The sequence below is a fragment of the Mizuhopecten yessoensis genome, unplaced genomic scaffold (assembly GCF_002113885.1).
Source record: "Mizuhopecten yessoensis strain PY_sf001 unplaced genomic scaffold, ASM211388v2 scaffold11019, whole genome shotgun sequence".
Lineage (NCBI taxonomy): Eukaryota > Metazoa > Mollusca > Bivalvia > Pectinida > Pectinidae > Mizuhopecten > Mizuhopecten yessoensis.
The window spans coordinates 28,343-43,933 of NW_018408838.1; the positions used below are offsets into that span (position 1 = coordinate 28,343).

Genomic DNA, 15,591 nt, shown 5'->3' on the forward strand with positions numbered 1-15,591 from the left:
TGGAGACGACTTCAGGAAGTCTCTGTGAAGTTCTGGGTGGAGGTAGTCTCTGAGATAAAATATTGGGAGGAAACGACTTTGAGACGTCTCTCTGATGTGTTATAAAAGAACGACTTTGAGACGTCTCTCTGATGTGTTATAAAACAACGACTTTGAGACGTCTCTCTGATGTATTATAAAACAACGACTTTGGAACGTCTCTCTGATGTGTTATAAAACAACGACTTTCGAACGTCTCTCTGATGTGTTATAAAACAACGACTTTGAGACATCTCTCTGATGTGTTATAAAACAACGATTTTGAGACGTCTCTCTGATGTGTTATAAAACAACGACTTTGAGCCGTCTCTCTGATGTGTTATAAAACAACGCCTTTGAGCAGTCCCTCTGATGTGTTATAAAACAACGACTTTGAGACGTCTCTCTGATGTGTTATAAAACAACGATTTTGAGACGTCTCTCTGATGTATTATAAAACAACGACTTTGGAACGTCTCTCTGATGTGTTATAAAACAACGACTCTGAGACGTCTCTCTGATGTATTATAAAACAACGACTTTGGCACGTCTCTCTGATGTGTTATAAAACAACGATTTTGAGACGTCTCTCTGATGTGTTATAAAACAACGACTTTGAGACATCTCTCTGATGTGTTATAAAACAACGATTTTGAGACGTCTCTCTGATGTGTTATAAAACAACGATTTTGAGACGTCGCTCTGATGTGTCATAAAACAACGACTTTGAGACGTCTCTCTGATGTTTTATAAAACAACGACTTTGAGACGTCTCTCTGATGTGTTTTACAACAACGACTTTGAGAGGTCTCTCTGATGTGTTATAAAACAACGACTTTGAGATGTCTCTCTGATGTATTATAAAACAACGACTTTGGCACGTCTCTCTGATGTGTTATAAAACACCGATTTTGAGACGTCTCTCTGATGTGTCATAAAACAACGACTTTGAGACGTCTCTCTGATGTGTTTTACAACAACGACTTTGAGAGGTCTCTCTGATGTGTTATAAAACAACGACTTTGAGACGTCTCTCTGATGTATTATAAAACAACGACTTTGGCACGTCTCTCTGATGTGTTATAAAACAACGATTTTGAGACGTCTCTCTGATGTGTCATAAAACAACGACTTTGAGACGTCTCTCTGATGTGTTTTACAACAACGACTTTGAGAGNGAAGTCTCTGTGGCGAGTTGGGAGGAAATGCATTTGGGCAGTTTCTGTTAACTGTTTGGAGGGGACCACTGTTTAGAAGTCTCTGTGGCGAGTTGGGAGGAAATGCATTTGGGCAGTTTCTGTTAACTGTTTGGAGGGGACCACTGTTTAGAAGTCTCTGTGGCGAGTTGGGAGGAAATGCATTTGGGCAGTTTCTGTTAACTGTTTGGAGGGGACCACTGTTTAGAAGTCTCTGTGGCGAGTTGGGAGGAAATGCATTTGGGCAGTTTCTGTTAACTGTTTGGAGGGGACCACTGTTTAGAAGTCTCTGTGGCGAGTTGGGAGGAAATGCATTTGGGCAGTTTCTGTTAACTGTTTGGAGGGGACCACTGTTTAGAAGTCTCTGTGGCGAGTTGGGAGGAAATGCATTTGGGCAGTTTCTGTTAACTGTTTGGAGGGGACCACTGTTTAGAAGTCTCTGTGGCGAGTTGGGAGGAAATGCATTTGGGCAGTTTCTGTTAACTGTTTGGAGGGGACCACTGTTTAGAAGTCTCTGTGGCGAGTTGGGAGGAAATGCATTTGGGCAGTTTCTGTTAACTGTTTGGAGGGGACCACTGTTTAGAAGTCTCTGTGGCGAGTTGGGAGGAAATGCATTTGGGCAGTTTCTGTTAACTGTTTGGAGGGGACCACTGTTTAGAAGTCTCTGTGGCGAGTTGGGAGGAAATGCATTTGGGCAGTTTCTGTTAACTGTTTGGAGGGGACCACTGTTTAGAAGTCTCTGTGGCGAGTTGGGAGGAAATGCATTTGGGCAGTTTCTGTTAACTGTTTGGAGGGGACCACTGTTTAGAAGTCTCTGTGGCGAGTTGGGAGGAAATGCATTTGGGCAGTTTCTGTTAACTGTTTGGAGGGGACCACTGTTTAGAAGTCTCTGTGGCGAGTTGGGAGGAAATGCATTTGGGCAGTTTCTGTTAACTGTTTGGAGGGGACCACTGTTTAGAAGTCTCTGTGGCGAGTTGGGAGGAAATGCATTTGGGCAGTTTCTGTTAACTGTTTGGAGGGGACCACTGTTTAGAAGTCTCTGTGGCGAGTTGGGAGGAAATGCATTTGGGCAGTTTCTGTTAACTGTTTGGAGGGGACCACTGTTTAGAAGTCTCTGTGGCGAGTTGGGAGGAAATGCATTTGGGCAGTTTCTGTTAACTGTTTGGAGGGGACCACTGTTTAGAAGTCTCTGTGGCGAGTTGGGAGGAAATGCATTTGGGCAGTTTCTGTTAACTGTTTGGAGGGGACCACTGTTTAGAAGTCTCTGTGGCGAGTTGGGAGGAAATGCATTTGGGCAGTTTCTGTTAACTGTTTGGAGGGGACCACTGTTTAGAAGTCTCTGTGGCGAGTTGGGAGGAAATGCATTTGGGCAGTTTCTGTTAACTGTTTGGAGGGGACCACTGTTTAGAAGTCTCTGTGGCGAGTTGGGAGGAAATGCATTTGGGCAGTTTCTGTTAACTGTTTGGAGGGGACCACTGTTTAGAAGTCTCTGTGGCGAGTTGGGAGGAAATGCATTTGGGCAGTTTCTGTTAACTGTTTGGAGGGGACCACTGTTTAGAAGTCTCTGTGGTGAGTTGGGAGGAGACCATTTTGGGGAGTCTCTATGATGTAATGTTGAAATCAATACCCTTGGTATTCCAAAAATATGATTTCATTTTCAGAAACATCGCGTAAGTGTTGTCCTTGCCAGAATACCAGTTAGCAATTTGGCCCAGTGTCCAATAGGGTTGGTCTGTCGTATCAAATACTTGTAAAACGACAAGGCCTCTAATGGTTGGGCAGTCGTTGTAACATTGACTAATTAAGACCGGTTTTGACTTTCAGATACACATCCCACTACTGCATCGCAACCAATGTATGCTAATCAGCGCTTTTGATTAAATCATAAAGTTTATTACAGTACTGTAAGCAGTTTAGGATGGCAATGATAGGCGCACGGGCACTGTAACGCCTTACTCTCCAACTACAATCGTTATTTACTGAAGCTGTTACGCAAACACGTAATTATGTCGGTGCTAGAAGTAGGATAAAGTCGTGACTATTATTCGAGCGAGGACATCGTCAATGGCAACCACTAATATTATTTTTTGCTGGATTCAGTCCAATCTTTTGCTTGCACTCGATGAAATTTCTGATTTCCTCTTAGTTTCCTTACAAATCATACCGTTATCGATAGTTTTTGAATTTAGGTATATATATGTATCAAACATACCTTTGACATATCCTATCGAATCTCATCTTGATTCTTATGATCTGTGTAAATAGGAAGCGATCAATCTAAGCGCTGTTTCTAATGTGATAAAATTAAATGATAGCCGCTCTTACTACTAATCAAATCAGTCGAGGAATGCGATATCGTTACATTGTTATCAGTATTTGGCACTAGGGATCATACACATGTTTAAGCTTTCCTTATACAAGGAAATGACACATGAATACACACGTGTGTAGTTCTCTGTATAAATGAACATTCACGTGTGCGGATCCTTTAGACACGGTAACAATCGTGTGAAGGGCAAACAGGATCATACACTTTCACGTAAACACGTGTTTATTTATTCTTTACACTTTATCATATACATATTGAACACGCGTAGGTAAAATACGTAGTCACTCGTACAAGCATGAAGACATTAGCTACATAGGGGCAGAATCTAACATTTAATTGTTTACATACATTACTGGAGAGAAGCGATGATATCCAGGTGTCTTCAAAATCAAATGACCGTTTGGCCATATAATTGAACATGTTCCAGGCTGCATTTCAGGAAACAACTTAATAAATCCTTCGCTTATGTTTGACTTTGCCTATCTTAAACTGCGTTTGTATATTGTAAATTGTCTTCGACATCAGGTTATATTACTGCAATAATTACCTCTCCTTCATCAATTATCGGATAACGTAACCAATGAAACACATAAAGCGGTTTGGGGAAAAAGCTATTAATACAGTCATTGATAACTAGACTGGGCCGTCTAGTAGAACGTAATGTACACAGTATATTGACTATACCCTAGCAGCTAACGCAAACTTATTGATTGATTAATAGATTTACTTGAATTAACGTATAACAAAAAAGAATAAAGATTTTTGTATCTCATTGATTACAAGATGGACTGTATCTCCGGGTAAAGGTATACAATACAGTATCTCAGGAGTCTATATTAAACCACTATCAATACACGTTCTCTTGATTTTCCTTATCATTAACGAATTAGCCCTACTCATTGCTTTACAATTACTCTGCCAGAGTTGAGAAAATTAACATTACAGTGATCATGTACCTCCTAACACTTTTGTAAATTCACGACAAGTTGGTAATAATATTTTTGAAAACTATGATTTCCTTTAATGATTAATCAAATAACGAGTTCCGTCTGTGGTCACTGATAGAAAATGTTTAAATCTCCGTCAATCTGCACGTGCCTATTAATAATAAATATTATTAAATGTGAAAGCGATTCTCACAATACATTCCTTTCTTGTCAATTACAGGCATATGTACGTTTTTATTCTGGTTTTAATAACTATTTCATTTATAGATTATCAGCATTGGCACTTAACGAAAACCTACTAAAACGTTTGAATTATATACTACACAGCACAAACCATTGACTTACGTCGGTAAACATTGTACTGATATCGACGCTGGTTCCGGTCACTAGCTACGACACACAATACATTTTAACTGGATATAGTGGCATAAATAAACCATAGTTATTTTCTAAAACCTTTGCTCTAAACTTAAGTACACCTAAAAAGCGCATTAATCTCTCCACAATACATGCGAAAATTAATATGTAAACATGTATGGACTTAAACACAAAACATGTGACATGTGTCTTAGATCACCTATCAACAATAACAGTGAGTTGAGTGATGCGGAATAACAAAGCTGTACTCACCAATTACTGCTAAGAACAGTGCTGACAGAATGATGACAGTATGTGGAATCCAACAAAACATATCCAACTGTCCAATAAGTATGTTATATATTATCCCGACAGTTCATTGGTAATGTTACTACCGACTATTCGGATGTCCAGTACTGTAAATGTTACAGAAATCTGCAGCCCCTACATCCCACCTGTCCAAATATCTCACACGCGAACGGTACCGCAGAACTTAGCCAATTGTACGTGCGGAACCGGAATCAGGCAATGCTGCTACTTTTTTTACTTATAAACTCCGGGTCTTTGGGCATCGCTGGCCGGGCTCGCTCAGTTAGGATCAGCTACTTTAGAAACATCTTGTTCCATTCCCTCGCCCTTGGAAGCCTGCTGGTAAAAAAGGGACGTTATCGTTTGGTTTCAATTGACTGACAAATTGAAATTGGTAAGTAAGAGATTGGTAGATAATGAGCTAGCTGTATGGCAATACTATGAGAGAGCACGGCGCTCGCTACACTGCAATGGGAGACTGTCGCGCGGTCTACTATAATATTGACAGCAGGCAGGCCCTGACGACGCAGCATCGGGATGTCGGTGCCACCCCCAACAACCTCTTCCCGCACGTGTTAGACAATCAAAAAGCGTCATCTAGTTAGCGACAAACGTCAAGTGATAATAACATCGTATGTTTACACAACAGCCAAGCACATTTCAAAATGTATTTATCTTTTTATTTGCATAATAAACCAAGTGATACAGCAGGTCTGGAGCGTTGACTGCAGGTCTTGTGATACATTTACACCTGCGTATTACATGTAACGTAACATATCCTGGACTAAAAACATGTCCAAGTGGAAGACTTTTGACAAACCATACCTGGATAGTATTGCATGGGTAGGATCTGACCATTGACAAATATATCCCCGATAAAATTACATTAAAAAAATTGTTATAAAATAAAACTTTATTCATTTTACAACAATTATGAAACAAGTATGTTTCAACTTCTGTTAATCACTCTTCATGTCCAGGCGCATAGCCGTTGACTTAGTACATCCTGGATGAAGTTACATATGCCAGCACCTGACCGTGGACTAAACATAGTCAGGACTGAATTACATGTCCCAATACCTGATTATTGACTGAACTTATCCTGACTTAATTACATGTACGAGTATTTGACCGTTGACTAAACATGCCCCGGACTATAGTATTACAATAGCATGGACCAGTACACGTACCTGACTGCTCTCTAACCATATTCTGGAAATAGAAACGGCCATAACTTATTAAACAGCAGACTTCTCGTGTTTATAATAAACATCCGGATTCACAGGTACGGCAAACTATTTGCCTTCATTTTCAAATACAAAACAATATTAAAACTCTCATGGCGAAGTCCGACCACCCGACCTCGCTAGTACATAATCTAAGTACACACCAACCATTTGTATTGCGACACTAGCATTGCTGACCAGAACCTGTACGTACAACTCATATTTTGTTGAGGGGAACACTGTTTTTACGAAACTATTCCAGAATAATTTAATTTTGCCTATCTCCCCCATAATATTTTTTTTGGTATATATCATATATACCTAAAAAGAAAAACAACTGATGACAGAACTACTTTTTACACTTCAGAATGCAAAATTACAACGCAGCTTTTTTTAGGGCAATTGTTTAGTTTACGTAAAAATTAAATAAATTATTAACTGTGCATTTACAACGAGTTTGTCTACTTTTTTAAAATTAAATTATAAAGAATGCCCAAGATTTTGTTTTAGTATATACGGTATATATCGAAAAACATATTGTGCACTTTTTTGCATAAATCCGCGAGTGCACATTTTTTTTTTTCGGTATATACCATATATACCAAAACAAAATTTTGGGCATTCCTTAATTAACTTAATCTTCTAGTCCATTGTGGCGTGCTTGGGAAACATCAATCTGCAAGATCCTTAAAATGTCAACCCTCTCGACCCAAATGGTGAATGCCCCTCAGACAATTATATCTAAAGTTGTACACCGTGCCAGTTTCGATATCTAGAACCTGCACATTTTTGTTAAAATTTGCATAATATTTGATAACACAAAGAATTAACAACCTGCACTTCAAATTGTTCAACTTTGTCCTTTTTGGTGTTATTTAATTCAATGTGTTACATGTATACAGAATATAATCCACGTCGTGTAACATGTTTCCTTCTCTTATTTCCATGGATTACGTTCCTAAGTATATAAATTGGGGCCCAAGACGGGGTACATGTAGACTACGACTAAATAAGAAAAGCTATTGAACAATGGAAGAGCAGGAAAACAATCAGTTTTCTGTAACTAAGCGAAACCGGGTTATCTCCGCTATCTCTGCTTAGAGCTTAGATTCCGAACATCCCAGTCTCGATTGAGAAACATCTGCATCCCGCTCAGTGAGTAAGAATATTCTTAGGTTGCCAAACAACCTTTTGTCTTGCAATTTTAAAAGACCCCCCCTTGTATTGAGGTCGTGTTATCTCACCCTAAAGGGAATGAAGTATTCCATTAATCTCAACTAAAAAGTTGAACAATTCCATGTATATTGTTGAACAATTCCATGTATACTGTTGAACAATTCCATGTATATTTGAACAATTCCATGTATATTGTTAAACAATTCCATGTATGTTGTTGAACAATTCCATGTATATTGTTGAACAATTCCATGTATGTTGTTGAACACATTCGTCATGTTGTTCGTCCCCATGGGCACTGCACTTGGTGTGATTGTAGTGTGGTGGTCTCGTGAACGAGGGACAGCAAAAGGCAAAATAATGAAAAAGTCCGTCGTTACATGTAAGGGTTGACGGGGACTACGTTTCCTTTCGGGACATGTGTAAAATGTCATGACATTCGCCAAATTCATCATTTTAGCTTCCTCAATACGATTGACCTCGATTTTGAACATGAATTCTTCTTTGAGAATGGCTCCCTCCTTAATTTATTAGATAACCTTTGATGAAATTGACGAGGAGAATCCTTGATGACATTGACAGGAAATGTTTTGGTGGCTTTATTTGTTTCATACGCTCGATATCATATGTAAATGATAACACCCTTGTAATAGCCGCGCACACTGTGGTATCTTTCATTGCGGCCGGCTACATAGTCGGCAAAGCTTGCTCCCAATTCCCCGACTTGATAGAAATGTTATGTTTCATGTTGGTTTGTAGTCATATTTCAACTCATATATTAATCCCTTGTGCTAAATTTTAATGAATCTTTGTGCAAGCCGTTTGTATAATGGATATTTGTTTGTTTGAATGCATTTTCCCCAATTAAATCTAAACAGTATGCTTTGGATTTGTAGCCAACATTGAACGGTGGAGAATTTCCAACTGTTGTATGGCCGTCCTGGGAACAGTCAAATCTGTCGCCCCTCGCTGCTTGGGAAGATCTGGTTTTCCGCAAAAACAGCCATGAAACAGCTATTTTGTAATTTAAGTAATTGATTATATGCAGTATTTGGAATTATACCTAAAAATAACATTTTGTATAAAGAAATGGGGTAACAAAGCATATAGCACATACATGTTTAGATACAAAGGGTACCATCTGGGTACCAATGGGTCACTGTCACCATTGGCATTTTCATAAACTGTTTGTTTAACGTTGGTTCTCCATCGATGCTTACCATTTTTATTCCATAATAATTAAATTAATGTCAAAGGGTCAAGACAAAACCGTCAGAGTTACCCGAATTATTTTTGTATTTTTCGAACAACGATTTCAGGACCAAATTGACATCTCAGGATTTAACAGTTTCGAAGAAATGACCTTGAGCCAAGAAATATATGCCTTTTATGTTTGTACCACCAGCGTTTTGCGACACGTCCTTAACGTTTTAGTGATATTCTATCGATGGATGTCTTACAAAAAATCAAACTGCTGTATAATATGAGTCGTTATAAAATTATTAAAACGTGTACAAGCTTTTATCTTTTGCACATTTTACATGCATGTATTGTACATCAATGAATAATTTAATCCAATAACCAGTATGCAAGACGAACTTTCACGTCAATGAGGAAGGACGTACTTTCAAATGTAACACATTTTGCGATGCATTTTACAGATACCAATTATTCAAAAATTGAGTGGTTGTAAGCAAAAAGCTTTCAACGGGAAAATATCTAAACCATAAAAAATTCATGTTTCTTCATTTTTTATATTCAATATCGGGAAAGTGAAAGTCGTAAAAAGTTATGAAGTGAAACGCGTCCTCGAAATTATAGATGCTGCTTAGGCACCTGTAACGTTCAATTAAAACGCCAAGAGGAAAAATACATAAATATCACTGAAAAGGCTTGAAGTAACTTGGAGAAACAATGCATAAAATATATCATTCCGGTTACAAGGTTGACTTTGTTTTGTGTGTTGTGTTTGAACTACAATTTTGAACTACAAGAATCCTATCTATTAATAAGATAATTAGTAAAGGAAATGTACTATGTGCGACGCGTAGCTACCTATAAGCTGGTACGAAGGTGAATCCACCAAATTTTCAAACAGAAAAGGAAAACAATTTACCCTGCTTGTTGTCCCCCTATACCACGGCCCTGTCCTGGACCCGCTCCGAAATGAATCCACGCCTTATAGGGGCTAACGACGCCCCTTATGTGTACTGGAGTTGCTGTAAAACTCATCTGATATATTTCGTCAGAAATTCATGGCTTAACTAATCAATAAATATAATGGAGAGAGATTCGTTTCAATAAACTGTCTAATAAATACACTTAAAAGTATGATAAACCTCATCGGTCACAATTAAAAACTGATGAAACGGGAGCAGTGGTCTCATTTTTCCCTGATAGCTGGGGGAAAAACACCGTCCATGAATCTAAAACAAATACTCAGGCTACATTCGCGTATCCGGTTGAACCTGTAAAGAAAACGACAGGTACAGATTTGGACCGAGGCTGACCTCGGGAAAATTTGGTAGGTGTAGATTGAGGGGTCCAGACCGAAACTAAAATGCTGACTATTGCCAATTAGCGTTATTTCTTTCTTAAACAATGTCAAGTCACATGAATTTCTAAGATACGTTATGTAATTTACTGGAAGCGTGAGAGAAGGGAATAATATTCTTGATACATTGTTTTTATTATCCGAAACTGTGGATTTTTAGCTCTGCTTATAGAACGGTCCAAGTGTGTTCGTTTATCGTGGAAAATTTCTGCGCAACACGTACCGTTTCAACCGGGATACGCGAATGTAGCCATAATATCTTTTTCGTTCGTGTTGATGCCGGAAATAAAGAAAATGGATTTTTTTCTACCCGTCACTGAGCAGTTTGACAAATATTACACGTTGTTCGTAGTCAGGCCTTTATTAAACGTCGCCAATCGGGAACTGAGATAGTGACGTACTGAGGTAGAGCAGTGAAAGAGGACGTATCATAACCGTCGCGGACCAGTCAACATCCTCACACCAAGTACAAATACTCGGTCTGAAATTAATTTAATTCTCTATCTGAGAGAACGTCAGCGCGTGACCGTCCATCACGCCGGCGACGCAGTATTGGACACCGGTCGCTTGACGAGGTTCGATAGATCCGTAAAGGTTTGTTCTGTTACTGCCCTAGCCTGCTCGACAAGGATGCGGCTTATTGAACTCAATCTATCGTTTTCTGAATTACTTTTCGCGTACTTATGGTTTATTTTAGAACGTTAACCATTCCTGGTATAAAAGTATTGGACAGACGATCAACATGAATACACCTCTTTCCTAGCTGTGGATATTAGCTGTCATACATCTTTCGAGTTGATTCCCCAAAAGCTTAGATCTTTACCACAGACACACAGCGAAGGTTGACCCCTACAAACCCATGATCAACTGCCGGTTTCCCAGCGTCCTGTGGATTACGTCTTCCGGTGCAAAACACGAACTACTGACGATTGGGTTATACAGTTTTAGGAATGGACATGTACATACATATACCAGATCTTTATGTCATTGGATCATTGACTATTTCTTGATTAATTGTATTAACCCTTAATTTTCGTGTATTTAATTCGTAAACTGATTTGTCCAGTATTCAGCAAAGACAAATATTTCCCGTCGTAATAGACTTCCGTATTGCTGTTTAAGTTCCGGTTTTCCCTGTAACCTGTGGGTATGATAGTGCAGCAGTATACGGTTATAAGGCATGCTTCGCCAACCTTATGAAGCTCACCTTCCGAAAGAAAATGCATTTGTTAGATAATTGTACATGTAATATGCGATGGGTACTTCCAATATAAACATTGTACACTACTTGATAATTGTCTTACTGAAGTGGTACTTCATACAATGCAATAGAAAAATATCTTTATCCCAAATACAAGCGACTGTACAGTTATTGTCTATGGGAGATATTTAGAATAATCAGTTACTTTAATATCCTACCACATTGCTTAAAAAGGTTGTGTCATAATATGTGTTTTTTTTTTATTGTTTTACATCAATTTAATACTCCCCTGACTTAAAGGAAGACTATTTATAGTCACTAACAGTTAGGTAAGGAGACTGTAAATTGTTTCATACTCAAAAATACACATACAAGTAGATGCCATAAAACAAACGTACAGGGTGTACATCAGGATTTCTGACGCATACAGTAGAACCAACACCCTGGGGCGTCTTCATTGTGGAAAATGGCAATGCCATAAAGTCTGATAGGACTTGTAACTACAACAGTAGGGAATCATGTTTAAACCAACACAATATCATTGTTTACGTAATGTGATTTCAAAACATAATCAGCTTAAATCTGCTCACTCTCTGAAGTAGACGTTACAAAGCGATGTCTGTATTAGCTAGGGATATATCTATCCATTACGAATGTCAACTAAGCCTTACGCAAGGCAATGATGTAATCAGAAAGAATCGACCATTCTATTTTCTAAGCCATCTTTATATTCAAGCTACTGCAAGCTGTATATCCCGGATTGTCGTTCCAATGTGAGAGAATGTGCACTGGTTACTACTGAAATAGAACAGACAGTCACCAATGAAATTGACTTAAAGGCACGAGCCCATACAGGTACCTACTGGCAGTACTGTTTATTGGCACGGAAGTGTTACAACGACAAGGAGTCCACAGAAAGACTAACGGAAGTGAACATCTATGCTGTACACAAACAGCGAACGGAAGCTCCAATCGAGGAAAAAATATCTCGCCGTTCAATCAATGCTCCACTGGAGCTAGGGATAAATATGGAAGAATCCGCAATTGTGACAGGTCATACATTTAACTTATGTTGGCCATATTTGTCATCGGGGACAAGTGAGCTAAAATAACATATTATACAATAATGTCCCCTTGACGTAATCGATACACCGACTGATTCTGTGTAGTCAGGACAGGAACACACAACATGTGGTTCCCGACCGTAGTCAGGAGAGAGCACCTGCTAGCGTACCATGTCAGTCACGGCGGCAAACTAGGGTTCATGACGTCGATCGCAACATTCATGCATGTTGTGTTAAACTAGAGCTCTCTCCTGGTTAAACTCTGCATGCGACACAACCTACCGTGATAAAACCGCGCTCAACAATTCAAACAGCCTTGTCTGGCGATGTATTTTATTTAGCTATCAACACGTTTAAATGGGATAAAAATATATCTTTCTTAAATCAAAAGTATGAAATTTTAAGTTGTCTTGGGACAAAATTCGATCCGAAAAATAAATATTCCACCAATTGTTGGCAACAAGACTCTAGTTAGTCGCAACAGTAAGGGATGATCCCGTTATAGTGACAATTCAATACCAAACCTTTAGGTACATACATACAAACAATGTAAAGTAATTTAATGGTATCTCTCGTTTTAAATACTTCAGTTTTAAGTGAGACATTGTCAATGTCCAAATAAAAAAAGTATTAAAATTTTTGGACAAATCAAACAGACTGTGTACAGTAGTGACAAAAATCGCCAAATATAGCACAGGCCTAATGAAACACGTCATCAACATGTAGATACAGTAGCAGTATTGATATATAAGTAACTTGACACAAGCACAACATTGGCCAATCAAATACATCATAAGTCTGACATTGACCAATCAAATAAATCACAAGTCTGACATTGGCAAACCAAACACAACGCCGATACAGAGATGACTAACCAAAACGAAAAGGATACTGTCGTCTTTAATAATCTATTTCACAAGTGTATAAAATAATTTACGGCCTATTACAAAAGTACATGGTTAAGCATATTTTATTTGACTCGTGTATATCAAACAGTATGTTCTATAACTTTACTAATTAACTCTTATATATATAACAGTACAGTCTATTACTATAATATCTAACAAGTGTTTATAAAACAGTACAATCTATAACTGTACTATTTAACTTGTGTATATAAAACAGTGCGGCCTATTACCATACTATTTAACCTGTGTTTATAATACGGTATGATCTATAACTATACTACACTGTATTTAACTTGTGTATATAAAACAGTACGGTCTATTACTATACTATTTAACTTGTGTATATAAAATAGTACGGTCTATGATAATACTATTTAACCTGTGTATATAAAACAATACGGTCTATTGCTATACTATGTAACTTGTGTATATAAAATAGTAGGGTCTATTATAATACTGTTTAACCTGTGTATATAAAACAAAACAGTTTATTACTATACTATTAAACCCGGTAATAAAAAATAGAACGGTCTATTTTTATATTATTTAACCTGTGTATATAAAACAGTATACAGTTATAGAATGAGTATGAGGGAAATTGCACATTTATGGTCCCCCGAGGTGAAAAACTATTTCCCGAGGCTGCAAAGCCGTCGGGAGGAATAGTTTTTCACTAAAGGTGACCATAAATTTGCTTTTCCCGAATTACCCATTCTATAACTGTTTTATTATAACGAAACAAATTATTAAAGGCAATTTTACAAACGAATTCATTTATTCATTTCCTTTAACAATTTCAAAGAGAATAAAAAAAAATACAATTGGAAGTACTGTATGCATCGTCGTTGAAGATATCTTCATTTCTAGCTTTCAAGAAGTGTTTTATATACTGTATCCCATAGTCACCATTGTTTCCCTACCATATCTAGTCCCATCCACTTTTTTAAGTTCTGAGTAAAACTTGCGTGGACACACGTTCACGTTTGAAGTGAATTCACTGCTGTCTTTATAACAGCTTTTTGTATTTAAGCTACGTTTAGCGTCCAAAATCTGCTGTAACTCGTCTTTACAACAACAAAACGGCCGTTATCGGTGGCCATTGTTACTGTTGTCAATTGGTTCTGAAAATGTGACGTCACGAGCGTCACAGAGAAGGCCCCGACTGCCGATGTTTTCATTGGTTGAAATCTTATAAGCTCCGCCTACAAATATTCATGAGGGAGTAGTCCTCTTTCTGGCAGGGAGTAGTCCTTTTTTGCAGGGAGAAGTCCTTATTTGGTGAGGGAGTAGCTCTCTGAAAACTGTATACTATTACTTTATTATTTAACTTGTGTAAATAAAACAGTACGGTCTATTACTATACTATTAAATCCGTTTATATCAAATAGTACGGTCTATTAATATACTATTTAACTTGAGTATATAAAACAGAACGGTATTTTACTATAATATTTAACCTGTATATATGACAGTAGGGTCTATATATAACAGTACGGTCTATTACTATATTATTTAACCAAATAGTACGGTATGTTACTATAGTATTTAAGCTGTTTATATAAAACAGTACGGTCTATCAATTTTCTATCTAATTCGTGTATGTAAAATATTATGGTATATTGCTTAACTTTTTAACTCATATATTTCAAACAATGCGGTTTATTTCTATTCCATTAAACCCGTGAATATAAAACATTACGGTCTATTAATATACTTTTTAACATGTAAATATAAAACAGTACGGTCTATTAATATACTTTTTAACATGTGAATATAAAACATTACGGTCTATTAATATACTTTTTAACATGTGAATATAAAACATTACGGTCTATTAATATACTTTTTAACCAGTGTATATAAAACAGTACGGTCTATCGCAGTGTTATACTTTTTAACCTGTGTATATAAAACAGTACGGTCTATTGCAGTGCTATACTATTTACCTAGTATATATATAACAGTAGGGTCTATTACTATACTATTAACCCGTTTATATAAAATAGTACGGTCTTTTACTATACCTTTTAACCTGTGTAAATAAAACAGTACGGTCTATTGCAGTGTTATACAATTTAATCAGTGTATATAAAACAGTACGGTCTATTGCAGTGCTATACTATTTAGCTAGTGTATATACAACAGTACGGTATATTGCAGTGTTATACTATTTAACCTGTGTATATAAAATAGTACGGTCTATTGCAGTCCTATACTATTTAACCAGTGTATATACAACAGTACGGTATATTGCAGTGTTATACTATTTAACCAGTGTATATAAAACAGTACGGTCTATTGCAGTG

The 15,591-nt window shown here is 37.4% G+C and overlaps 1 protein-coding gene across 1 annotated transcript; it reads right to left on the reverse strand.

Annotated features, from left to right (window-relative positions):
- Positions 1-1,098: 1,098 nt before the first annotated feature.
- Positions 1,099-3,452, reverse strand: LOC110464664 (sporozoite surface protein 2-like). The gene is made up of 2 exons (XM_021520001.1): positions 3,427-3,452; positions 1,099-2,815 (listed from the first exon to the last, which is right to left on the reverse strand). The coding sequence occupies exons 1-2, from the start codon at positions 3,450-3,452 to the stop codon at positions 1,099-1,101; spliced, it is 1,743 nt and encodes a 580-aa protein (XP_021375676.1).
- Positions 3,453-15,591: the final 12,139 nt, after the last annotated feature.